The sequence below is a fragment of the Dipodomys merriami genome, unplaced genomic scaffold (assembly GCF_024711535.1).
Source record: "Dipodomys merriami isolate MVZ:Mamm:240054 unplaced genomic scaffold, mDipMer1.0.p SCAF_2, whole genome shotgun sequence".
In the NCBI taxonomy this organism is placed as follows: Eukaryota; Metazoa; Chordata; class Mammalia; order Rodentia; family Heteromyidae; genus Dipodomys; species Dipodomys merriami.
This window is the reverse complement of record NW_027203381.1, coordinates 28,629,836-28,657,734: the sequence shown is the minus strand read 5'-3', so window position 1 is coordinate 28,657,734 and position 27,899 is coordinate 28,629,836. Positions and strand designations below refer to the sequence as shown.

General features: G+C 38.9%; 1 protein-coding gene across 5 annotated transcripts; it reads right to left on the bottom strand.

Annotated features, from left to right (window-relative positions):
* Positions 1 to 663: 663 nt before the first annotated feature.
* Tpgs2 (tubulin polyglutamylase complex subunit 2) lies at positions 664 to 27,891 on the bottom strand. Of its 5 annotated transcripts, XM_070029299.1 has the most exons (9): positions 27,690 to 27,891; positions 16,512 to 16,591; positions 11,744 to 11,831; positions 9,662 to 9,790; positions 6,130 to 6,243; positions 4,405 to 4,565; positions 3,209 to 3,362; positions 1,650 to 1,723; positions 664 to 931 (listed from the first exon to the last, which is right to left on the bottom strand). In XM_070029299.1, exons 1-9 carry the CDS (start codon positions 27,769 to 27,771, stop codon positions 917 to 919), a joined length of 897 nt encoding a protein of 298 aa, XP_069885400.1. In that variant the 5' UTR covers positions 27,772 to 27,891; the 3' UTR covers positions 664 to 916. The 5 variants fall into 5 exon arrangements, 4 of the variants coding, with proteins under 4 accessions (XP_069885400.1, XP_069885402.1, XP_069885401.1 ...); XM_070029301.1 differs by lacking the exon at positions 9,662 to 9,790; XR_011373482.1 differs by lacking the exon at positions 664 to 931 and having other exon boundaries at positions 1,632 to 2,386; positions 2,968 to 3,362.
* Between the last annotated feature and the right edge of the window lie 8 nt (positions 27,892 to 27,899).

The window sequence follows — 27,899 nt, the reverse complement described above, 5'->3', positions numbered from 1 at the left end:
TCTGAATTTCACAGACACCCAACCAGCCAGTATTTCAGGTGTGAACTACCAGTGCTTACTTTCTATCTTGAAATTCTTAATTTTATCCTTGAACTTATGTTGCCAGAGAAGTCTGAGGATACCAAAAACACACGTGAACAGAGTAGATGTGTCTATGTGTGTGTCCAACATTCCTTATTGCCCTATTCACATACACACTTCATGATGCCATGTGAGCACTTGGTTCCAGATGACCCACATACGGCAGAGTTCTGAGACAAAGTAAGTCCAAGTACGCGTATAAGTGAATGTGTGGGGGTAGTGAGAGTCCCAAGAAGCCATGCTGTTCCAAACAGAAAGAGGCAATGACAGAAATACACATGACCAAAGAACTCTACTATAGCCTTTCTTATGCATGTTTTTGCTTTGTATTAGACAACCACTTTTGTTGAAATGGATGAAAGAAAAGGAAAATATAGGGTATCACATCTTTTTTTCTCCTAGACTTTACTCATAATTAAAGTTAAATCCAGATAAAATGGATGAGTTGGAACTGTACAGTACAAAAATGAATGATAAAGTACATATTGACTTATAAGTTTTATTTTTTTCTTAGAACAGCATTAAATAGCAAATAGAAAAGTTACAAGAGATTATGGAACAAAGGAGAAACACATGTTAGTATTTTAATGGTAGTTTTTTCTTATTTTTGAGCAAGAAAACCATGTCTTCTTTTTGTTCTGGCTTACTTGGAGCACATTGTTATATGCTCTGAGGCAGGTTTCAAGCATAAGTCCCTTCCTTCAACAGCCTTTTGAAGACCCCTATTGATCCCCTCTGGTTTGAAGGGTACTGTTGTTCTCCAGGTTTTTCTGATGCTTCATTTGTGGAATCTAGAACTGGACCCAAACTGAAGTCATCCATGGACTTGGTGATACTAGTGGAAAGGCATCTGTTGCAATGAAAGACAGGGTGATTTCCCAATCCCCAGCTCATCTTGACTTGTTTTAAAGAAGCAGTCATATGCTATATGCTACATTGGTAAGGTTGGTTTTCCCTTTGGTCATTGGCCATTTGTAAATATTGAAGTGTAAGAATCAAATTAATCTAAAAGGCTAAAATACTTCTGACATAGATTTATGCCACCCACACACATTTAAAAATGACAAGGCTAGCTGGGTGCTGGTGGCTCATGCCTGAAATACTAGCTACTCAGGAGCCTGAGATCTGAGGATCTCGGTTCAAACCCAGCCTGGGCAGGCAAGTCCATGAGACTCTTATCTCCAATAAACCACCAGAAAACTGGAAGTGGCGCTGTGACTTAAATGGTAGAGCACTCGCCTTGAGCTGAAGAGCTGAGGGACAGCTTCCAGGCCCAGAGTTCAAGCCCCATGACTGACAAAAAAAAAGACTGAATTATAAATGGTTAGTTTTGAAACTACAAATTAAGAAGTGATCCTGGTTTTCAGCATTTTCCATTAGAAGCAAACCAGTATGGTTGACATGTCATCCTATTTATTTTAAAGCAACTGAACAAGTCTGTTAAAATGAAACTCAAAACATACTTTTGAACACCAATATTGCAAGTCTTTGTACTATTAAAAAAGTGGGGAGAGGTAGGGAAGCAGCCAGCAAGAATTTGCCATGGTCCTCGAAAGCTAATGCCTCACCTTGGTTTTCCTTAGAGATCGTGAAGTGGTACATGTAGGAAGAACTGAAGTCATTCTTTCGTGAGCCTCTATCACTATAGTTAAGAATCAAAATTTTTTTTTTAAACTTCACAAGTATTCAAAGGGTCACAGCAAAAGTACAGGTGAAGAATTATGGAGACTTTTAGTAGATTATTGAAGAGATAAGAGGCTCTGCACTGATTACCAGGGAAACGAAGTGCAAAGGAAGGAAGATTAGACAAACTGGTTGAGACCCAAATGACACTGGAATGTGCCATTTATTGCCCTGCCCTTCAGAACTCTGACCTCTGGGATTTCAGTTCAAAATACATCCATTCAAGGATCTTAGGATTGGGGAAGTGACTCAGCCCCTGGTTGGAGCTGCAGAATGAGGACCTAGATAGTCCTAATTCAAACCTGAGCAATTTTCTCTACAGAAACCCCATTAGAAGTAGTAGGTAAATTCAGATTTATCATGTGTCTAATGTTAGATATATGTGGGCTGGCAGGAATGTAGGACCTATGTGCCTATGGGAAAATGATTTCTAAATATCAGGAAATTTACAAAGGACTGGGGAACCCTTACCTTGTTCTAAGTTAGGGGACTGCCTGTTTTAAAGAAGGCCATGGATCAGACAGGGTGGGGCTAGACAACTCAGAGGTATATAAATAGGCAGAACAGGTAGAAAGTTTTGTAAGCAGTGACTGGCTTCATCAAAACCTCTTCATGAAGAGTTCTGCAGAGTAAAATAAAAGCATAGCAGAAGCATTTTTGGTAAAATGTGTGAACATCACAACACAAAACTGATCAGGAAGCCAACCTTTTATAAGAAACTAAACAAAAGCTGAGTGCCAGTGGCTCACAGCTGTAATCCTAGGTATTCAGAAGGCTGAGATCTGACCATCACAGTTTGAAGCAAAGAAAATTCTGAGACTTATCTCCAATTAACAACAACAACAACAACAACAAAAAGCTGGAAGTAGAGCTGTGGCTCAAGTGGTAGAGCTCTAGCCTTGAGCAGAAGAGCTCAGGGAGAACTCCCAGGTCCTGAGTTCAAGCCCCAGTACTGGCTGAAAAAAAAATACTAAAAATGAGTAAAATGAGGTGATGATGGGGAAGGATTAATAATCTGAGGAGCAGTAGCATGAAAATATTCCGAAATATTCTAATGTTGTGTTGTTCCCAAGAACTTTCTAGAACAGAATGCAATCAATACACAATCTACTAGTCACATGAATACTTGAAATGTGGCTAATGCAAGTGAAGATATGAATTTTTCATGTAAGTTTAGATAGTCACTTGTGACTAGGAACTTACTCAGTATGTCCTTCCAATTCCTGACTGAATGTCATTGGGAGTAAAAGGCTAGGACTCTGTCAGGAAGATGCCTATATTTGCACATAAGAATCTAAGGTTGGGGCTCCGATGACACCATCTGTACATGGAAATCACTGCTGTGGGGCTAGTGCAAGAGTTAAGGGCAGGAGTGCTCATTTTCGGATGGAATTTCCTGAGGAAGATTTAGAGGTAGAAGTTGCGGAGGGTCCTTTCTGGCCACCTGAAGGCTGCACAGGTCCTTTCTTCTTTGGGATTAAGGCCTTGTCCTTGCTCATAAACACTTTGCTGGGATCCAACTTGTTCACAAAGGAGTCAGTGTCTTCTGTAAGCAGATCTGTGTTGTATGTTATAGGTTTATACATGCTGAACCATTGCTGTAAGGCAGAATTGAGAAAGAGTCACTAAAGAAGAAATGTCATTTTTTGTATTCTTTAATGGAGTGAAAGGTACAGAGGTAGGAAAGAAAAGGAGAAGACAATATAAACTGAGCAACAATCAGTATATTATATACAGATATTAAAAGTCTGAAAAACACAAAACCTCATTTCTGGCTCCAAACATTTCAGTTAAAGGATATTCAACTACTTGTATAAATTTTTTATGAAAATCTGTTTGAAAACTCTATTAGCTCTTAAAATTAAGAGAAAGTGATATCAGACTGCATTAACCCTTGATTAGATACACACTTTATGAGGCATCACTGCCTTTAAAATAAAGTATGAGAAGAACCCTTAGAATGTAGTGAGCCTACCAGGGGAAAAAGCATCCTGTCTTCAAAGTAGCTGGTTCCTAGTAGGGTCATTTAGACAGTACCCTTCCTCCAGAAGGAGGTATGATGCTAATGTGGGTTTTTACTGAGGGAAGCTGCCAATGCTGGTATTCTTTTCCCTACTAACTTTCCAGGGTGCACTGAGGACAAAGGGTATCTACATATTGGCCTTTCTTGGATCACAGCTATCTCACAAAACTGACCAGATAGAAGATGTCATGTGACATTTGAGGAAAATGAAGCCTATTTGATGAACACACAAAAAGGTTGCATTGGAATGGAGTCCTTATTTTCTTGCTAATTTGGTGCTGTAAGCCACTATGAAAGAGCCTAGAACAGCATACTCCAGTCAAAAGTTCTTCTGGCAATACCTGGTGTATGTCAGTCTGATTTCCTGGCATGTGTTTCAATGGTGGTCAGCCTCACATATCTATTAAACAGGAACCAAAAAAATATGCACTTATGCTTTACATGCAAAGAGTTTCTTGGAAAGGTTCACAAACTAGTAACTATAGCTGCCCCTAGGGAAGGATACAGGGATATCAGAGGAATAAGATAGGGAAGTTAGGGAATTGGCATTTTCTGAAACCCTTTTCTCCAAAGATTTTGATACACATTACATTTTGAGATGACAGGCTCTCTTTTACCTTGGCTTGTGGGCTAATGCCATAGCTGGTGAAGGCATACTGCCACTGCGGCAGGCCCAGGTGGGTGATGAGCAGGCGATAATATGCAGTAAAGGTATCTGTGAGAAAATGCCAGTATAATGCTCTGTCCAGGAACCAGATTTCAGTATCTCGTGCGAATCCTAAAGTAATACAGGAAACAAACACTTTAGCACTTTTTGTCTATTATAAAGTTAATAGGCACTCCCAAGTTTCTTTTCTCTGCCAACTTACAGTCCCATTTTCCAGTGGTTGCCTTTTGACAGTTTATTTTATAGTCTTACAAAGGCAGATAAATCAGTCAATGGATCTATCTGCTGGCCTCTGACTATCGGGAGGAACATTAAGACTCTAAACTCAAGCCCTTATTCTGTGAGTACTCAGCATTCCCCTCCCTCAGTAGGTATCTACTATGCTTGCAGCTTTTCCTATGGAAATTGAATGATTCAGACCTTTTCTGAGAAGTCTTTCAGGAATCCAAATTGCTGTGAAAGACCTCTATAAAAGAAGCCCAGTTCACTCCTGGGTATCCTGCCTGAGATGTTGTGGAATATCCTGGTTAAGCCAATGGGCTCTCAGACCAGCTCCTGCCTCACACCTGTTTCAGACCTTCCATTCTGATCACTTCAAGCCTAACCCTGCTGATCTGCTATCTACATAGCTATAACATCTCCCTAAGGAGCCTCAATTACCCAGTCCTTTCCTTCTTCAAAACTGCTTTTATTACATTTCCATGTAAATCCTGCTAAAGAACCCTATTAGACTACCTGGTCTTCTATTCTTAACTAGACTCAGCATGAGTCTAGTCTAATTACTTCATCCTTTAGGTGAAGTGTGTAGCTCACTGAATTATACTTACCATTCCCCCAGCTCAGTTGTATTTTCAAAAATACACAAGTTTTCCATGTGTGTTCATGGCTTTTACACATTCGTACCTTTGCTTGGATGCTCCTTTTACTCCTTCTATATATAATTCCGACCATAGTACAAGGTTTAGCTGAAAGGCTATTTTGTTAAGATTCTTCCAACAGGAGATCTCTCCTTCCCTCAGGGGTAATCCTGAGGTCTGTACCTTCTTACACCATCAGAGCTACCTGATTAGGGTATGGCCTGGTCCACCTCTATAGTTCCATAGTCCCTAGACATGAACTGCTTTTAGGGAGCCAGGTAGAAGTTGCTGCTGAAGAATACAAAGCCTTAGTAACTACCACATGACTCCCCTCTTTTCCTGACTTCCATTGGGAACAACCTAGAAACTCAGATCATTTGAAGCTATTGTTAACCTGCTTAGAGAACTACAGAAGATAACATGTTTTCTGTATGATTAGCTAATATATGAGCCTATAAGTCTTTAAGAGGACTATTGCTCATAGTAAAGACTATTATCTAATCCTATTGACTGTTTTACAGTTACATAAGATGGCTTAGAAATTAAAGTAGTTGGAAGTGGTGCTGTAGCTCAAGCAGTAGAGCGCTCACCTTGAGCTGAAGAGCTGAGGGACAGCGCCCAAGCCCAGAATTCAAGCCCCATGACCGACCAAAAAAAAAAAAGAAATTAATCGAGTGAGGAATACTTAGAGAGGACCAAAAAAGATTTGTGGCTTCTACTGATGGCTTCTCAGGAGGTCAGAAAGTTGTGTGCCTTTTGTGACAAGCTGACAAGCAAAATCAGGCAATGTTACACCCAAACTATAATATGATCCTTACCTGGTTTCCCATTCTTGTAAACAAGGCAAACCTTCCCATTCCCACTGCATGAATCCAGCTCAAATATCACACTGCGAGAGTCAAAGTGAGGCTTTTCTGGTTGGTCTTCATTGGCTGCAAACCCAGAAGTTAATGGTAATGTTAAAACAAACTCAAACATAGATCTATATACCCCTGACTGGAAAAACACAGTGAGGAGGATTATTTCACATTTTTGCTGGTACTGGGGCTTAAACTCAGGGCCTCACATTTTTACTCATAGCTGGAACTATACTACTTGACCCACATTTCCAGTTCTGGCTTTTTGTTGTTTAACTAACGATAAGAGTCTCTTGGATTTATCTGCCCAGGTTGGCTCCAAACCTCAACTTTCAGATCTCAACCTACTACATAGCTAGGATTATAGGTGTGAGCCACTGGCACAGACTTCAGTCGTATGTCTCAAGTATTATATTGGAAATACTATACTCTAAATGCCCTGGATTTAGGATGGATTAGGCCTATTTGTCTGTGTTTCTCCTTCACCAGCAGACAGTGTCAGGAAATCTGAGAAGCTTGCATAAAGTAAACTACTTTGGACTGGAACTACATGAAGGCAGAGAAATCTGAATGGGGTGATATAATGATACTTTTCCTTTTTTGGGACTGTTTTATAAAAATGGGCTATCGTATATACTCACACACATATACACACACACACATGCATACACATGTTTTCTGCGTAATAGAAAGTCCCCTAAGTCTTGGAATGTAACTGATTCTTTTTAGTGGTTGCTTGATAGTTGGCAGAAATGGCTTACTCTTAATTTACTCCCCTATTTCTTTATCAATATACACATTATCACCTTATCAGTACTTTACTATGAGTGCTAAAATAAACTCTGCATATATCCTTATGTTCTGGTACTTTTAATATATGGGACAGATTTCCTAAAGTAGAATGCATGTTGCCAGACTGCTTTTTCATAAAAAGCTCCTCGTATTTGAAAGATATTTTTACTGGGTATAGAGTAAGGCTGACAATTATTTTCTTTGAGTACTTGATCTCACTTTGAGTTATTACTCTTTGTCTTTGTAACTTATCTTTTCCCTTCGGATGCTTGTAAGATTTTCTTTTTCCCTCACTTTGAGCAATTTCATTATGATATTTTTTGGTTTCTTCATTTTTTTTCTGGCCTGTTCATAGGTTTATTCAATATATATCAATGTACCCTAGGCAAAAGCAACTTCACATTTCAAGCATCTTCCTTGGATTTCTCATTCAGAATGTTAACCTGATATTAGATCTTATTACTTCTGATGCTAAACTTAGGAATACGATTTTTAAATCTTAACCAGCTTTCTACTGTTCAGCAAGAAGATTGATCTGATTTACGTATCTGCCATTATTACCAGAAGAGGAAGGTCTCTTGATCAGCTTAAGTATGTTGAAAAACATAATACACGTTTTGCTTTTTATATTAATCTATACCTTTTAAAGAATGACTATAATAACTGATCTGCCTAATTTTCTTCCATTTTTCTTTGGTGTAGGGTAGTTTAATGCAAAAGTTGTTGACACTAAAGTAATTATTTTGTCCACACAGAAACAACAGAGCAGGCAGGTTATGAAGGAGTAGAGCATCAGGCTTGTGCCTAAATGGTATAAGAACTTCCTAAACCTCACAAGAAATTCCTTCACATTTGATATGAATTTCATATCATATTCTGCTTTTACACCCTGCTCATTTTGCATGTATTTTTCTTTATCAAGATTTATCGTAGACATTCTTAAAGACTTCCACTAATGGGCTAACACTCCAAAGGGAATTCCCTTCTTACCTGGACTTTTCATATTCTTGACTTGTTATATAGCCTATGCTTCTCAGACTGAAATTCTGTTATTCATTTTTAAATAAATCTAATCTTTCCAAGAACCATTCTATCTGTGTTAAGATAGATTGGCAAATGTTACCTTCCTTTGTTTTTTGATTATGTGGTTAAATCAATATGGCTTTCTTACTCGAAAATATAAGCCATTTTTTCCCTAACTAAATGGGGCACAAAAAACTCTACAATGATCCCCAAAGTTATTTCCCCCTGGTGCATATACCTCAGGTAAATCTCTCCTCTTAAGAGTGGTCAGGACCTGTAGAAATGATAGGTAATCTTTCCTTTGATTACATTAAAAAGATCTGCAGTTTGTTGGTGGGAGTGTAAACTTGTTCAACCACTTTGGAAAGCAGTATGGAGGTTCCTCAAAAGACTCCACATAGAGCTCCCCTATGACCCAGCAATCCTACTTTTGGGCATTTACCCAAACAATCACAAACAAGACTATACTAAAGCTACTAACACAACTGTGTTTATAACAGCATTATTTACCATAGCTAAGATTTGGAACCAACCCAGATGTTCCTCAGTAGATGAATGGATCAAGAAAATGTGGTATATATACAATGGAATTCTATGCCTCCATCAGAAAGAATGATACCTCCTCATTTGTTAGGAAATGGAAAGACTTGCCAGGCCCAAAGAAACAGGTCTCATGGTTTCCCTTATTTGCAATAACTAGTATATGTCTAGGAAAAGCAGAAAGCTTGTACATATGACCATATAAGATGATGCTAAGTGAAATGAACCCCAAGATAGGGACACAAGAGGTTTTATCTTTGTAGCTGTTGTTTTTAATGTACTTATAATGTACCATGTGACTATTTTTGTTTCTTCTATTTATGTTCTTCCCCCATGGTATAACCCCTGTTTTCACTGTTATTTGATTCTGGTGCCCTCTATCTTGTATATACATTTTTCTAACTTGGGGAGGGGAAGGGAAATAACAAAATGCTGATACAGGATACAGATTGACCTATTGTAACAATCAGGTGTACAAGTCACTATGTTGAAAACAAACTTTAGAACTTCAGGGTGGGGGGAGGGAGGAGTTCAGGTGGTGGGAAGGGAAGGGATGGTAGGGGAAAAACAGAGGAGGAGGTAACAATGCTCCATAGGAAATGTACTCATTACCTTATTCATGTAACTGTAACCCCTCTGTACACTATTTTTACAATAAAAATATATACAAGAAATTATAAATCAGATGCTAAAAAAAAAAAAGATTTGCAGTGCACTAGGAAGAAATATTCTTGTTTTAAAAGTGCTGCCATACTGTGAAAGGGTCATTGGCTAATATCCAGAGGAGGCCGTTAAGTTGCTGAGTGAACTCTGGACAAGAGCCAAGAAGAAAATAGTAATTTTAGCTCCATAATTTAGTTCTATACAAGAAACTGAAAACTCCTGACATTGAATTGTTGTGTGGTTTAATCTACATTTGTTCATTCACCAAATGCACTATGTACCAGACACTGAACTGGGTATAGGAAACAAAATATGGATGCCAACCCTGACGTTCCTTCAAGAAAATTTCCCTTATTGATATAGGCTTTAAAAAAAAATCTTAGTTTCAGTGCTCTGAGAAGCTGCTATAAGCCTCTTTTGTGGTTCTGAAATAAGCTGGTTATATCTAGCCCCCAAAAGAATTTCTGCTAGGTACCTTCCTGTGTATCATCCTCCAGGTCTGCCAGAGTTGGTGCATTAGGAAGTGAGTACATGGAAGAGTGGTTGAGCTGAGTCAGTTTGGAGATGCTGTTAATTGTCATGCTGCCCAAGGGAATGATGTGCTCTGTGGGAACATAAAAAGACTGACATAAAAGCTTAGTTACCATAGTCATCATGAAGATTTCTGCTTGAACCATATAAGCCCAGGGACTGTTTGGTCCATGGCTGAGGAATCAGAGAGAGAGATAGAGGAGGATCACTCATTCCATGCCCCAATGCATAAGCCTTTCATGAGAACAAAAAGGAACTAGGTGCCAGAAGTGATGAATACTACCTATTTATCATGGTTCAGTCAAAAATAATTTTAAGAGGTACTCAGAACTATGAAGTCTGGATTTAGGAATGCTATTTGAAGAGTAAATGGCTTAAAATATTTTTGCTTTTTTAGTCCACATTTACATAGAGAATAACACTTTACAAATGAGTAACAGCTTTCATTTTACAGTGGGCCTTTTCTCTTCTTTTTATACACCTTCATGTTAGAAAATCTCTCCCTCTAACTGGTCATTTTCTCTTACTATCTGGAGATAATCTGGCAGCCTTCTTGATCAATTCTACATCTGTGCTTTCAGTAAGGAACAGTAAAACTGCATATTTTCCTTATATGTTAGAATTATACAGAACCATTGTTAAATAGGATGATGGACCCAAGGTGGCAAACAAAATCTTAGAAATCTGATGTCTGAAAACTATTATGTTTGAAGGCAATGAAACAGCTGGTATACAGATCATGGAATCAAGGAGAAAAGACTGCTAAAGTTTATCTGAGGTTTCTTATGCCTTTTCTATCACTGATTTGAACTACACAGTAAAGAATGGGTATGGTAATAGGAATAAAGACCAAGACTGCAAACATTAAATTATATAACATATTTTTAATCAACAGGGACTCATTCATGAAAATATTCATGAAACATCTCTGCAGCAGACTCCTGAAAGGAACGGCCTGATATGGAAAAAGAAGTGTCAGTCTAGTCTCTGGAGGTCCCTTGTCTGTTGCTCCAGATTCCAAAGTTGATGGCTATACTATAGAACAGGGTACTGATGCTAGTGACAGATAGTTTCTAGGCCATTAAAGGAAAAGATTTAACTACACACTAATGTCAGTTATAGAAGAGGTAGGAAGGCTTTGGGAATCGCACACACACACACACACACACACACACAGGAACTCAGATGTATAGGCAAGAAACAGAGGCATGAAGATGAGAAGTCATCAGCTCTGTAGGCCTGCTGTGCACCAGACGTCACTCTTTCTCAGGGATAGCAGTGGGGAAGTATTCAAGTTTCCAAAAGCCAAAGGAGATCTGCGGATGTTGTTGGGCTTGGAGGCAATAAGGGCTGACAGAGAAAAGTGCTGGCAAGTTTGTGCCATGAATAGGCTGAATCCCAGACAGGACAAGATTTCCTAGCTTATGAATATTTATAAGAGCATTTCACGTCTACATAGCACTCACAAACTGTAATATGTACAAAGTTTAAGTTCCTATGCCTCCAATGCAAATATTTTGGGCTAGACACACTTAGCCAAGATGATAGCTTACAGAGGAGGTTGGTCACTTAGGCTAAGGTAATATAGAAAGAGAGGAAAGGTCCTGTTTTTCAGACCTGAAGTCTTCACAATAGTGAGAATAAAGGAAGGAGTATAGGGGATATATATTTCTTACCCAGAGAAGTTTGCTCCAAACAGTAGTACTCAAGGCTTTAAGTTTGAGTTGGTTGGGTTCTTTGTGTAGGAACTAATATTTTGCTCCATCTTATTCCAATAGGAGTCCTCTAATTTGAGCTTCCAGATGATAATACTCATCTAGTCACTGGAGCAGGATGGTAAGAAGTAAAGCACTGATGGTATGTTAGGTTTGGGAGACAAATCACATCTTCTGGATGTGGCACCTGAGAAACACTAATAAAGCTGTCTAAATTCAAAGACTGAAAAGGTGAAAGGGCCCTCACAGAATTGTTCCATCCAAACTCTCCTCCAGGAAATATGTCTTCCACAGCAAGGAGGCCAACTCACCATCTAGCTTCACATTCCACGTCATATGGAAGCCATTGGTCATTAGGTAAAAGTTTTTCACATCCTCAGGCATCACGCAGTTATTTTTCTAGAAGCACAAAGTGGCTGAATGTTAGGTCAGGGCTAGAAAAGAGGGTATAGGGCTATAGACTTAAGGCACTGAGGATACTATTGCCAAGAGTCACCAATTTACCACTGACTTTTTTGCCTCACTGGATAAAGCAAACTAGATGTCTGTTTTGCTATGATGTGCAATGGCTAGCTAGAGTAGGAGCCCAAAGGTAACAAGCTGAAGCAGCACCTGATGAGAGGAGGTCCTAAGTGAAGTCTGACTACATAAGAGCACAACAGTCATTGCCATCATTTAATACTTTTAGAAACAAATTATTGGCTAAAACAGTTGTTCATTAGAGCAGAGACTGCATATCCAGAGCACTTAATGTAATAAATCTATTCCAGTTTGGATAGTTCTGAGTGAAAAAAAGTATAGTAAGACATACATAGATGTTTCATATATATAAACAAACCATATGAACTGTTGATGCAGAGAAACAAGTCTAAATTTGAACTAATTTCATGCCTTGGCATGAACTTAACCAGTTCTAGTCAACTCACATTGCTGGAGCACACAGAAGGATAAGTTTCCTAGTTTCATTTCAGAAGCCATTGACAGTGACTTCTAGAAGTGGTTATAGAGGCAAAGGGGCAACTATTAGTAATTGTCCAAACTTTTAGGTTATTTGACCCACCTAAGATGTGATATTGACAACTGTGTCAGTCAAGTATGCTTTAGGTAACACTGTCAAGTCAGGTCTAGGTGTTCTGTGTGTAGGAAACTCTTATAAAGCAAGGAAAGAGTAAACTTCTGAATTCTACCATTAGCTGATTGGCCTTGAGTATGTTATTTAAACTCTGAATCTAGGTTCCAGAATTAACATAAGACTGAATCTACAAAACACTACATATAGATGGGAGGGGTGTAAACCTGATGGAAAGTGAGAGGACTAGGAAAGTACTTGTGATGTGCAGCCACAGCACCTTCAAGAACTGTACATGAGTTTTGTGGGGGTTTTTAATCAGTGATTTTAAAGCAGTGTGTCTGGATTATTAAATACCCAATAGTTGTCATATTAGTAAATCAAGTTTTTAATAGAACATGCATTCTGATCAGTTTCTATATTTTTTCCTTGTTGCCAATTTCATAGAAATGAAATTAAAAGACTGTTTCAAGTGTACCATGTGATTTTGTTGTTGTTGTTGTTTCCTTTGTATGTTCTTTTCCCTATGGTATATCCCCTGTTGTCACTGTACCTGATTTTGGTACCCTGCATCTTGCATATACATTTGTCTAATCTGGGGAGGGGAAGGAGAATAACAAAACCCTGAAACAAGGACACAGGATGATCCATTGCAACAAGGTTACCCACAGGACAGTATACTGGAAATGAACTTTACAACTTTGGGCGGGGGTGGGGGTGAGGTGGGGGAGGGTAGGAATAGTGGGACAACACAAGGGAATGGGTAACAATGATTGACAAGCAATGTACTCATTGCCTTACTCTTGTAACTGTAACCCCTCTGTATAGCATCTTTACAATAAAATTTTAAGAAGAAATGAAATTTAAGGAATTCTCAGGCCACTTAACAGTCTTCTGACAAGATTCTTCATCCTTCTGTAGTGTCAAAAGGCCAGCTACTGAAGGTTTTAATTACTAGTGCCATCTAGTGGTGAAGACCAGGAAACTAGTCTTTTTGTCTGGTAAATTACATGGTATTGTTCATCTCTAAACTAGAAAATTCTAGTACTAGGGATTATTTTTTGGTATTTATTTATTTGAAGAAAAAAATCATGGGATTTCATAATAGTATTGAAGTGCACAATTCATAAACATAGGAAAAATTTGGAGAAATCAATACTTTTTCAAGTACTAAGATAAATTTTCAAGTCAAATTCATGAAAAACAGCGAGTTATTGTCTTAGTATAAATGATGGGCCTTGGCTCTGCAGCTGCTTTACTGCACATCTTTCAGGTCGAGACACCCAGGTGATACAGTGCTTCAGTCCCTGCCCCCCGCCACATTTAGCTTTCCTAAAGAGTGGCTCTTTCAGGATACCATTTCTAGGTTCTCTGGGCTCCTGAGTAGCTAGAATTACAGGTGTGAGCCACCAGCACCTGGCTGAGGTAGTTCTTAAACAGTGAACTTAAGCCAAACGAACAAAGGAATGTCCCCAGCCATATTGGCTTTTTAGGGTCTCCCTCAGACTCCAAGGGCCAGCCTTGGTCTATGATCTTCCTATCTATCTTCCCTTGGTAGCTGAGATGATAAGTATGAGCCACTGCTCCAGGCCTCAGCCACGTCTTTCAGTGTTATTTCTAATAATGTTAACAAAACAAACCTACAGAAATAATAGGAAAAGGATCAGCTTATAAGAGTTCAACAATGAAAAATTAATCTATTTTTTTTTTTAGAGAATGGGTAAACTCAGGACCTCCTGCCTGAACTGTGGATCTTCCTGTTTTCACACAGATGGAATGACAAGCATGTATCCCTGAGCTTTTTATTGACTGAAATGGTGTCCCATGAACTTTTTGCTGGGCTATTTTTGAACCACAATCCTCCAGATTTTAACCTCTGGAATAGTTAGAATTATAGGCATGAGCTACCTCACTGGTACAATACTGTTTGATTACTATAGCTTTGTGATTTACTTTGAAATCTCACTGTGTGACATCTCCAGTTTACTTCTTTTTTTTGGTCAGGATTTCTTTGGCTGTTCAGAGTCATTTATAGTTTCATATAAATGTTGGGATTGTTTCTTCTATTTCTGTGAAAGTAACGTGGTAATTTTGATGGGGATGAAGCGGAATCTATAAACCAGTGCTCTGGATAATATGGACATTTCAGTAAAGTGAAATAAGCTGGGCACAGACAAATACCTTGTTATCTCTCTTATATGTGGAATCTAAAGTCAAACTCATAGATGTAGAATAAAATGGTGGTTAACAGAGGTTGAGGGTAGAAGGGTATGGATGAGAGAAAGAGAGAAGTTGGTCAATGGTTTAAGAGGTACTAGTGTTCTACCTTCTGCAAAGTATGGTGACCACAATGAACAATATGTACTATATTTTAAAATAGCTAAGAGGATTTTTAAATGTTCTCACCACACATAATAAGGTTTGAGGTGATAGGTATGATAATTAGCATGATTGAGCATTCTACAATGTATGTATTGAAATATCACAGGAACCCCATAATTATTTCTTGATTAGAATTTTTTTTTTTGGGTCCGGTTGTGGGGCCTGAACTCTGGGCCTGGGCGCTGTCCCTCAGCTCTTCAGCTCAAGGCTAGCGCTCTACCACTTGAGCCACAGCGCCACTTCCGGCTTTTTTCTTTTTGCTTATGTGGTGCTGAGGAATCGAACCCAGGGCCTCAGGCATGCAAGGCAAGCACTCTACCACTGAGCCACCTTCCCAGCCCCATCTTGATTAAAATTTTTTAAAAAAACAAAAACAAGCTTAACACGAACTGAAATATAGAGGGACTAAGAGAAGCCATGAGAAAAGTAGATGTGCTGATGAGCTGAAGTCCTGGTAAAAAAAAAAAAACCCTCAACTTCCACTTACTGAGTTGCTACTGGCTTGAGCCAAAGAGAAGAATCATGCTGGTAGAACTGAGCACATGCCCATAAGCTGCCTGACTATTGGGCAAGACTCCCACAGCACTGTCTTCTGTTAGACAGAAGCATGTAGTATAGATAAGCCATGTGTTTAGAGGCAGGGCATTCAGAGTTCAAACTCAGGCTCTGTGCCCCTGGGTAACTGTATGACACAGACAGATTCTTAACCTCTTCAAGCCTGACTTTATCTATAAAATAAAGATACCAATAGGTTATTATTCACTTGCAGGAAATAGCATGTATGTTTGAAGCCACTTATTAAATGACAAGGTAATTTCTTAGCTGTTACCCCTAGTCAAATACATTTGCCACTCTACCAAGTGATCTTTTTAAAGCAGAAAACTGACTTTCCCAGTTCCCTACTTAATTCATTGGCTGCCTTTTGCTCCCAAGATGAAGAGCAGTCTACTAATCTATGAAGCCCTAGGTGTCTTAGTGCTCATTGATCTCTCTCTTGCTCCCTCTCTTGTGTTCCTTCGTTATGTTCTTGGAATAATGTAATCCTTCCATGTTGAAACCTTCACACAGATACCATCTGCCTGCTTAACAACTTCTCAAAGTTTCTCTGGACGTTTTTCCCTTTACGTCTCTTTTACTTAATCCAGTTTGTATTTATGCTTATAAAAATCTATATTGGCCTTATACAGCAAGATCAGCAGGTAAGAACAGTGCCTTATTAAAAATTACTATTTAAAAAATCCCCAAGGCTCAATAGCATGCATAGTGCTTGTATCATTTTAGGAGCTTAAAAGTTATACTGACCAAATGATCAGAGAAAAATTGGGTTCTAGCTATGGATCTGGTTAAGTAACCTGTAACACTTAGACATATGTTGATTATTTATATAGATCAATTTCTTTTCTATTCTCTGTTGGACTTTTAGTTTTGTCATATACAACTTCAAATATCCACTGTATCCATAGGATTAGCAGAGGTCACAGGAGATACTTCATGCTGAGAAAATGACATGGAAGGCAGTTGTGCCCAGATATAGAAATACATTTCCTGAGCTGATCTTTCCTTCTCAGGGGGCATTTAAGTTGATTTCTCTTTGTTAGGAGAAAACTATTCCACATTGCAGCACTTACTTGTTCCCATGAAGAAATCATATGACGTTCAGCAGGTGCTTTTTCTATGATTGTAACCTCTGTCACACCTGGGGAAGATTCTGAAGGAAGAAAAAAGACTCTTGTTGCAATAGGCATATCATCACATATTTCTTTACTACAAGTTGACTAACTGCTGATGAAAACTGTAGAACTGTCTGGTATCTCTGATTAGCAGGATATCCCCTGTGATGAAAGCTACAAACTAGATGAATGTCTCTTGAAGATAGTTCCATAACCTAGAATGATATAGTATACTTGAAAAACATTAAGAAAATATTCTATACTCTACATATGTCTTCTTTTAATTTTTTTTTTTTTGGTGATGGTCCTGGGGCTTGAATTCAGGGCCTAGGTGGTGTCCCTGTGCTTTTCTGCTCAAGGCTAGCACTCTACCACTTGAGCCACAGCTCCATTCTGGCTTTTTTGGTAGTTAATTGGAGATAAGAGTTTCCCAGACTTTCCTGCCTATGCTAGCTCTAAACCACAATCCTCAGATTTCAGCCGCCTTACTACTAAGATTATAGGTGTGAGCCACTACCACTTGGCTTCTACATATATCTTATATATCTTTGTGGCAAGCTAAGTATATATACATATGATATGGTAAAAAGAAATAAAGAATAGTCATTCATTAACTTTTATGAGACGTATAATCTGCTTGCTAGCTTTCTAAATAAAACTCATCTTGAACATAATATGCTATTCTATGAGATCCAGGATTTAGAAGGTAGGCTATCATGAAAACTAGATTTATCTGGAAAATATTAAAAGTAGAATTCACATTTCTACATTCTTAAAACAGGAAAAGGTCTTCAAATAATCTGGACTTTTTCTCCTTGCGGAGCTGTGCTTTACCCCCCAACTCTGAAGTAAAAAAGAAGCCTCGGGGCTGGGAAGGTGGCTCAGTGGTAGAGTGCTTGCCTTGCATGCATGAGGCCCTGGGTTCGATTCCTCAGCACCACATAAGCAGAAAAAGCTGGAAGTGGTGCTGTGGCTCAAGTGGTAGAGCGCTAGCCTTGAGCTGAAGAGCTGAGGGACAGCGCCCAGGCCCAGAGTTCAGGCACCATGACTGGCAAAAAAAAAAAAGCCTCACCAAAGAACAGAGATTTTAATACAGCCTTGCACATTCTCCATTTGTTCACACTCAACAATTCTGAAGTTCCTAGTCTAAGAACTAAAATCTGGAAGGAAAGCTATTGTGACTTGAATTTTGTCCTTGTTCCCAAAGGGTATGGTGAAGACTTCAACATCAATACCTAGTATTTCAAAATCATAACTTATTTGGAAATGTAATTAGTGTAGATGACTTTATGCTGGAGGATACATCCCTAGCCCATTATGACTGGTTTCCTTGTAGAAGGAATATCATGTGAAGAGACAGATATACAGATGGAAAAAAAATACAGCTATGTGCAGATCAAAGATGGGAGTGATGCATCTATAAGACAAAGAAGAGGAAGAGGAGCAGGAAGAGCTGCAGCCAAACACTATGGGAAGATTACCAGGGGAAAAAAAGGATCTAAAGGCAGGATCAGAATCCATCCCTTAGATGTGTCAGAATAAGTTTAATAACCCTGATACCTATGATTTCAGACTTTAGGCCTCAGAACTGTCAAAGACTAATTTCTGCTATTCTTAGCCACTTAGGAGGTGGTATTTTGTACAGTAGCCCTAGCAAACTAACTCAAAGCTCATCTACCTTATCTTTTCATGATACTGCATAGATTATTCCTACCACTGTAATCTACAAAAATCTCTTCCTCCTCTGATCCATCCTTAGCACACTACAACAGTATCTTTCCCATACTGAAGCCTGTTTCCTTTCTAATCTTACTCAGTTCTCCTTTTGTCTAGAAGACAGATGCCTTGTATTTGTTAAATTTTATCTTCTTCCCTAGTACAAATTTTGTCTGCAGTAGTGTCACTTTTCTTACTACTTCTATCCTTCCAACCTCTCCTCAACCAAATCTGTACTCTTAATCAATTATGCTGGATCCCTTTCCTGAAATATATACCCAAATGTGTCCATATTTTCTTTACCTACCCAAATTCTATTTATGTCAAGTCCACAATGAAGTGCTACCTCCTCCACAAAATGATTTAAGATTACTCCAGCTCATAATAATCTGATTTTCCCAACACTGCCAGAGTTGGTACCAAATATACTGTATTTAATTATATTCATATTATTAATCTCTCCCCCTCAGGTTTTTTCTTACTATGAAACGTAGACAATATAAGCATGAATTTAATGAAGTTGAGTTTTTAAATTTTCTAGGACAATGGTAGACTTCTAGTTTTATGTGGTTTTCTGATTATACAATTATGCCAATATTTTTTCTATGCATAATAAAATTCCCTCCACATTCTCAGAAAACTCAAATCTTGAGATGCAGAAAAATAGTTCAATGTATGGCCTAAGAGTTCTGCACTCCGGCTATCTTAGTCTTTCTTAATGCAGTTATACTAACAGAGATGAATCTTCACTTTTCTTTGTACAGGATTACTACTTCCCTTGGTGTGGAAGCAGAAATGAAAGTTTTTGAAAAATAAAAAGTATTAATTTTTCCTGCTTTGGTTCAGTATTCTTTTTAAGACACAGAGCATAGTGCTAGAGCAAAATGACATTGTGAACTTCAAGCCATTAAACCTGAGTCTTTGCTATGTCCCTGATAGAGTAGAATGGAAGATGCTGCCTATCCCTTCAGGTTGCATAGTGATTGATCCTAAATACATACATTCAGGGAATTCTAGTGTCTATGGCTATAAAAATATATATACACACATATATATAATAAAGTTATATATAATTCTGTATTATATGTAATTCTATAACATTATTCACTGTTTAAACTATGTGGTAGAGTTTGTTCCAAAGTTGGATACTATTCAGCACTTTCTTTCCCTGTATACCCACCCCATTTCTTTCCTTTGAAGCAAAGTTTCTCCTCTCCTTGAATTTGGACTTGATCTGTAACTGTCTTGATTAATGACAATCAAATATGATATGCTGTGCCTGTTAGGGAATTAAGGTTTTTCCTTTCTTGAGTCCTAAGCCATTATATAATAAACCCAGGCTACTTCACTGATGAGAGATGCCATGCTGAAGAACACTGAGGATACCAGATATATGAGTACAGAAGCTGTCCACTAATTCTAAATCTAACTGCAAACAATTTGATTCTCTCAAAATTTTGAGAGATCCAAAATCAGAAGTAACCCAGCTAAATTCAGTCAGTCCACAGAACTGAGAAAATTAGGAACTTGCTTTAAGCCACAATGCTTTGATGGTGTTAATAACCCAGCAATAGTTAACTGAAATATATGCTCTAGAAGGAAACAATTTGAGTCAACCATCTCTCCAGTATTTAAGGAGGACTAGGTAAGTCCTCAGTTTGAGTGAGGACATACTGCTAGAAATTAAGAATTTAAGCAGAAGACATTATCTCCAGAAATTTATTGCTAGTTTAACAAGACAGACATGGAACAAAAGTGAAAAATCCAAAGTAATATTGAACTATGTTTTAAAATGAGTGATACTTCCCTAAGGACCAGGAACTGAGGGCAGGAGGAGGTCAGTGAAAACTGAACAAGTGATAAGAAGACATTAGAAATGATACCCAACTGGTAAGGCCTTGAAAAATAATGTTGGACTTACTGCATGCTGGTTCAATGAATACCCACTTCTGCTCTTTCTAGAGAGTATTCATGTATTTCTGAAACAGAAATACATCCCACTGATCCCATTAAAGCTAGATTCCCAGGTGAACAAAATTCCTGCAAGGAAGGTTTTGAAAGTATAAGCAGGTGAGGTAGTGGGCAAAAAAAGAGATGAAGTCTTCTCAGAGTAATTTCAGAGGTAGTTTGATCTCATGAGGTAAGGCACTGATGTAGTGAAAGCATCAGCACAGAAAAAGTAATTTCCCAATTTCCCAACTTGTTTCTTACATTAGCTGCATGTACTTCTTAATAGCGCATTTTTCCCTCAGTTAGGTTCTTACTATCTGTAATCTTCTTCCTCTGATTTTGTATGTACTAATGCCCAGTAATCTCTTTATTTCATAACTGAAGTGTATTTCTAGCCTTAATCTCGCTAGAATGTTTCCTATGGCCTGCAACTAAAACAACGACAGAAATACATAGTTTGAGTTTGTTGCCTCAGAAAAGGTGACTGGTCAAGACATGAAAGGCAGGTTGGAGGATGTTGTTATTTACGTGGAATTATGACCACAGGGATTCTAGGAAAGTGCCAAGTAGTGATCAATTGCAGGTATGGAGCTTTAGCAAGAAATCCAGGTCAAGTGAGGATGTCAGGAAAATTATAAGTGGTCAGAGTTTAGTACCAATCAAGATATAGCAAATGTTAAACTTCTAAAACAGGAGAAAAAGGAAACAAAATCCACACTTAAAGGACTGCAGATCCCCAGCACTGCATGACTTGGCTACAACTTGCAGCTTGGAGTTCGCAGTACGCAGTACCTGCAGTTTGGCAAAAAGTGATGAGCTGCTGCTACAGGCAGGGGTCTGTGCCTCCTCCGCCCCCTGACCTATGTACCCACAACATCACGAGGGAAACAAAACTGCAGGCTTGGAGGATATGGAAAAGGACACAAATGGAGGTACATCTGGCTCCAGAGAAGCAGTAAACAAAGGAACTTGATGCCAGCAGCCAGCTACCCCACAGAACAGCAGCTCCACAAGAAGAATCAGGAAGGGGGTGTTCGTGAGTGACCTATCCCCCAGCTCAATGCCAGAAAAGAAGGACTGCAATGGAACCATGTTCTAATCGCAAAAGCCAGCCTGTGGCCTAAGCTGGCAAGTGAGTAAACAGCTCCCTCCCTGGCCCCAGGTAAACAGTGAGAAAAGGCTGTGGAAGCCCCTCCACTTCCTGAAGACTGCCCACAGAGTTGGTGGATGAGAGTGCTGGTTTCTACATAGGCCCCATCATTCAAGCAGTGACAAGGGCTGTGGAACAAAGGGTTGAATGAAATCCATCCAAGCCAGTCTGGAGAGCTGATCAGGTTGGAAGTGCAGATTTTCTTGAAGAGAAAACTTAGTAAGGGGAAAAACGTCTCAAACCCTCTACAAAGACAAAATACTGCCTCACTTTGGGATTTCTTTTCTTTTTTAAATCTTCTTTTAAATTTTTTTCTCTTTCTCCTTAAAGTATATAGTTTCTTCCGTGTATGGATATCACATTTGGTTTGGGTTGTTTAGTGTTGGTTTCATAATTTTTAAAGGTTGAGACTTCAATTTTTCTTTTTCGGGGGTGGGAGGGGGTTGGGGCAGGAGTGGAGTTGGTTCCTTGATTATACTTTGTGTCTTCTTTCTCTTCTTTATTCTTCTCCCTCTTTTTAAAAAATTCTTTCTTTTCTCTGTTGATCTTTCTGGCAAACTATTCCTCCTCATCCTTTCTAACCTTAGAACCCTACTATTATCTATTTACACTAAGCCCTCACATCCATCACAACTGATCTCTATAGCAGGACCAAGTAAATTCCATTCTCAATCTCACTACCCACCTTACACCCTATCTCTTGCCTTATTCCTCCTACCTCAAAGAACTCTAACCCCAATGTTATCATAAAAACCCCATCTTATGAACATATAGCAAGACTGCACATGTAGGTAAAGCAAACTACTACCCCACTGTATGTAAGAGTTTAACAGATCTAGACTGGGCTATTAGAGCTGACATATACCCCACATTAATAAAGGGACATGCCTTACGAAAGTATGGACTACCTTTTCAACAGAGAGCACAGAGAACAGCCCACCAGAAAGACTTCAGGTATCCCAAAGTCAATAACAAAAAGGTCTTCAAGTGGGTAAAGCACACCACAGAAATACAAGGAATATAAGAAATCAGGGAAATACAATACCCCAGAAAACAACCATACAACAAAGGAAGAGAAAGATAGTGAACTAGTGGAAACCTCTTTCATGGCCAAAGAACGACTAATAAGAATGTTCAATGAAAAGATAGGAAACCTCTACAAGGAATTTCATGAATGGGATGAGGCTACTTAAAGAATAAAGAAAGACTTCATGAAGAACACAGAAAGCTAAATGAAGTCCAATAGAATGTAAAAGAATCCAATGAAAATATAGCTACACTGTTAAAGAAGAACAAGAAGGAAAAGATAAACAAGTCTATCGAAGACTTGAAGAACAACTTCAGTAAAGAAATAGAAATCCTGAAGAACGATTAAACCAAACTAGAAAGCTCCCACAGCAGAACAGATAGCATGGAAGACATTGTTTCTAGGCTTGAAGAATAATAGAGAGGGAAGAAATAAACATACAAAAAAGTCCAGAAGGCAGGAAAGTAGTATGAAAAGAACTTCAGGACTCAATTAAAAGATTAAATTTGTGGCTAAGTACTGAGGAAAGAGAAGAGTGGTCAGCTAAAGTTATAGGAAATATAGTTAACAGAATACCAGAAAACTCCCCAAATCTTGAAAAGGAGAAGAATACCAGAAAACTCCCCAAATCTTGAAAAGGAGAAGCCCAACTAGATACAATAGGCTTTTAGAACACCTAACAGACCAAATCAGAAAAGAAGCTGTTGGAGAACAGCTGCCAACTGAGAATACTATATCCAGCAAGGTTTTCATTTATACATGAAGGACAAAAACTATGACAAAAACTAAAACAATTTATTACTACCTAGCCAGCACACCAGAAAGTACTCAAAAACATGCTGCATACAGAAGATCAACATCAACATGAGACAGAGAAAACAGAGATCCTACCAGATGAACAAATAAACAGGAAGAACAGAAGAGACACAACATCACAATTGGAGGTAAAAAAAATAGAATCTAGCACATACTTCTCAATTTGAACAATCAAACATATAGATTGGATAGTTGGATCAAAAGGCAAGATCCAATCATCTGTTTTCTATAAAATACACTGAACACATGCCATCTTTCTGGGAGTCTGAAACTCTCATAGATAGGGCCAACTGTTTTGCCATTGTGATCAGAGTCTTAAGCTAACTTCCTCAGGGAGAAATAATGAATACACATTGATCCATTTCACTGATTAAGAAAGGAATATATCCTATAGTACCAATCACAGTTAGACAAACTTCAGTAGTATGTATGTGTATTCCCTAGATTCTACCTGATGTCTTTTCTTGTTGATCAGTGTAAGAAATTATCCCTAGGAGTACTACTTTCTCAGTGTATTATTGTGCACAAGGAACCCTAGGGATTAAGTCTATCTTATTTGCTAACTTGTAAGGCAAACTGATCCAACTAGTTCACCTTAGGTATGCTTTTGGAAACAACAAATAGGCTTTTGAGCCAGATTTAAGTCTTTTTCTAATTAGCAGATGATCTACAACCAATTATATTTGTTGTAACATATTTCTCCACTCTCATCTTTTATAATTGTGTATACACCATACTGTGTTTCTTTTTTATGTATATCATTTGCTCTATTTAAAGGATTTGGAGGAATTAGTGTTCTATTGCTGAATAAACATCACAAATTAGCAGTTCTGTAGCTTGAACTGGTGCAATATGACTGGGTTTTCTGCTTCGGCTGAAATCATTGATCTATCCTTACACCAGCTATACTGGCTTATCAGGTGTCAGCTGTACTCTCATCTGGAGTTTGGAGTTAGTTGCAAGCTCATTCCTGTTTTGACAGAATTCCTTGTGGTTGCATACCTGAAGGATTCATTTCCTTCTTTGCTGTTGGTAGGGGCTACATTCAGTTTGTATTCCTTGCCATGTAGTCCTACTTATCTTTTTCATGCTTCAAGTCTCTGACTTCCCTTCCTATTAACGCTCTGTTTTAAAGGGCTCCTCTGATTAGGTTCACCTGATAATCTATTTGTCACTTAATATATCAAAGATGTGATATTTTGTCAGCTTCACATTCCAATGGTTTAGAGCAGGAATTCTTTTATTTTAAAAATAACTATTCACATACCACAAGATGATTTACATATCATAAAAGCTGCCATTTCAAAATTTATTAGAGAGGCACACCCTTACTCCTAAGAGAAACCTCATACCTATTAGCAGTTACTAGACTCACTCCTCTCCTATCAGCCTCTAACCTGTAATCTACTTTTAGGTCCTACAGATTTGCCTATCCTGGATATCTCATATGAATGGAATTATACATATAGACATAACTGTTTTGCAATCATTTTTTTCTCCAAACACTCACCAGTAATACACTTCTTTTTATGGCTAGTTTTCTATTATATGTACATATCACATTTTGTGTATTCATTCATTAGCTGATGGACTGGGTTGTTGCCACTGACTTATCAATAATGATAAAATATTAGTGTACAAGTATTTTTGTGTGTAAACACATTTATATTTACCTTAGAAAGATAACTAGAAATGAAATTGCTTAGACTGTGTGCTTAGATTTTTGAGGAAGGAAGATGGGCACCAGTTGTTCACCCTTGTAATCCTAGCTACTCAGGAGGCTCAGCCCTGAGGATTGCAGTTCAAAGCCAGCTTGGACTGTAAAGTCTATGAGACTCTTATCTCCACTAAACTACCAAAAAGCCTTAAGTGATAGAGCACTAGCCTTGAGCAAAAGAAGTTCAGGGATAAAGCCCAGGCCTGACTTCAAATCCCAGGACTGGAAAACAAACAAAATAACTTTTGAGGAAGGGTCAAATTCTTCGTTTCCCTTCTATTTTATATTCCCAACAGTAGCTACAATTTCACATCTTAGTCATTTAGACTTAGACATTTACTATGTCTATTTTCTTAAATATGGCCAGGCTAATAGGTGTGCATTTCAATATTAATTTAGGGATTGGATTAATTTGTCAATTTCTGCAAAAGAGACAGGTGAGGTTTGACAGTAATTATAGACTCTAGATGTGCAGAACAATTTGGGGAGAATTATTTTAATACTAACTCTTCTAATCCATAAACATGGAATGGATTCTCATTTGTTTTGGTGTTTTTTAATGTTTTTTATTAAAGGTTCAAATGTGGTATTTGATACTTTTGCTCATTGGCTGGCAGTAAGTTGGAAGCATGCCTCCAACCTCTCCTTTAATGTTTTCAAGTCTTTTGTTGCTTTCAGTGCACAAGTCATGTAACTAATTTCTATTTTATCCCTTTAGATAACAATAATAAATAGAACTGTTTTCTTAATTTTATTTTTACTTTTCATAGACTTTTTCTTTTAACAAAAGTACATCATCTGCAAATAAAGACACCCTTGCTTCTTCCTTTATAATTTGGATATCTACTTCATTTTCTTTTCTAACTGCCTTGGCTGGAACTTCTGATACAATGTTGACTAGGAATAGTAAGAGTGGATTTTTAACAATAAATGTATTTTCTGCCATCTATAGATAGTTGTACAAAGTTTCAATTCAGCATGTCATTTCATGTGTAGGATAAGTCTTAACCAGTGTCCTTCCATCATTCTCCCCCATCAAGAGTGGATTCTTATTATACGAGGATAAAATATTATAGAGCTAAGATTGTTGGTGTTGACACCTGGGAAACTGTCAGTTAAAGTTCCCATTATTCTCTGGCCAAACTGCTAGAGCAAACAAAATGTTTTATAATGACTATGTGCTTTTCTTTGGGGAATCTGAAACTTGGTATATGATAGGTAAAGGGTGTCAACTGGAGTGACTGCTAATAAAAGCTTTGGACATCTAGGCTCAGATAAGCTTCCCTAGTGAAAACATAACATTCTGCAGGAGGAATTAAGAATGTCCCAAATGGATGCACTGGGAATTTCTGAAAGTTTGTACTTGAATTTCTTGACTTCTTCATGTTCTGTTCCTTTACAGCCAAAAGTATGACTACCCACTCAGTTCTGTAAGCCTAGCAAATCATAAAACTTAGTGTGGTCTTCTAGACCTCTGGCATATTTTAATTTTGTTTCTCATATGAAGAGAAAAATGTCCAGTCTCTCAACATGATGTTAGCCATGATATTTTCACAGATGTCCTTTATGAGGATGTACTAGTTCTATTTCTATTCGTTTAAGTTTTTCTTTTTCATAGTTAACATTATGAAAGGGTGTTGGATCATGTCAAGTGCATTTTCTGCATCTATTGAGATGATTATGTGGATTGTTTATTCTATTAAAGTTATGTTATATTAATTTTCAATATGCAACTACACATTCCTAGGACAAATTATACTTGTTAGTGAACTTCTATTACAGGGAGACAAATTTAAATCACAGTAATATGAATAACTTCAAATAGTGCTAAGTGCTACTCTTATGAAAAAGAAAGGGGAAGACGTAAAAAGGAAAGGGTGTTGGAAACTTTACTTGGGAATTGTTTTTCTGAGGTAACACTCATTTGATCAGGTATCCAAATGATGTAAGGGACATTCAGCGTGAAATAATTTCGAGTGGAAGCCCAAGGGAACTGCAGAAGTCTTGAAGCAAGAACAAGCTACATGTGTTTTAGGGTTATGGCCTTAACAGCAAGATGGCCACCGTGGCGAAAACAGAAAGAAGAGAACAACAGCTCAAACATGGACTTGTGGGTCATGGTAGAGAAATGTGCATTTTATAATAATGCCAATGAGAATGTTTGGGTAGCCATTCTTCTCTCCGATTCTAGCCGGCTACATCTCTGTGACGTGTTTCTTAACTTCCCAGAAAGGCCGGTTCCTTGCTGACCTCTTTTTCCAGGCTGCTAGATTATTAGTGTCTCTCCACCCCCGGCCCCGGCCCCGGCCCCGGCCCTCCCTAACTTGTCTTTTTCTCTCTTTCATCTTCGGGTCTAGTACAGTGGTATAACATCACTCACTCGATGGAGGGTGGAAGACAAACCCGAGGTACTGGGCAGTGCGAGCTTGGATCTTTGGGGATCCCTGCAGGTAGTCCCGGGAAGGCAGGCTGCATCAGTCAGTTCCCAGCTCATTCTCCCGCCCCGGGGTGTCAAGGTCACTGCCTTGACTGCGGACACCGCTCTGCTCAGCATCCGCGTGTCCTTTCGGGCCCAGGAGGGCAGGGTGGGCGAGGGGAACCCCCCCCCCCGGCTCGGCCTCGGAACACGCTCGCAGGCAAACCCCCTCCCCGCCCGGCACGCACCCGGCTCCCCTGCCTTCCCCATTCGACCACCAATTCACCGCGTCCCGGTCGCCTGGGCCCTCCCTCCTCCGACCCAGGCACGCCGCCGCCACTCACCCAGAATACGGGTGACGCCCAGGGTCAGCTTCTCCAGGTGTGGCTTGCTGTTGTTCAGCAGCGGAGGCGACGCGTCCTCCATGGCTCGAGTCCCAGTTCCGCGCGCGGCCGGGAGAGCCAGGAGGACCCGTGAGGAAAGCCGGCGGGGAGGGGGAGACTGGAGGGCCCGACCCCGCCTCAGCGTCCCCGACCGTCGGGCTCAAGGCATGC

Excerpts from the sequence above, each read along its gene's own strand:
- Tpgs2 (XM_070029299.1), bottom strand. The coding sequence starts at position 27,771 with ATGGAGGACGCGTCGCCTCCGCTGCTGAACAACAGCAAGCCACACCTG. Across the intron at positions 9,791-11,743 it reads GTGGAATGTGAAGCTAGATG|AGCACATCATTCCCTTGGGC; the intron begins GTGAGTTGGCCT and ends ATGTTCCCACAG. Across the intron at positions 1,724-3,208 it reads AGGACCTGTGCAGCCTTCAG|TGATAGAGGCTCACGAAAGA; the intron begins GTGGCCAGAAAG and ends TCTTAACTATAG.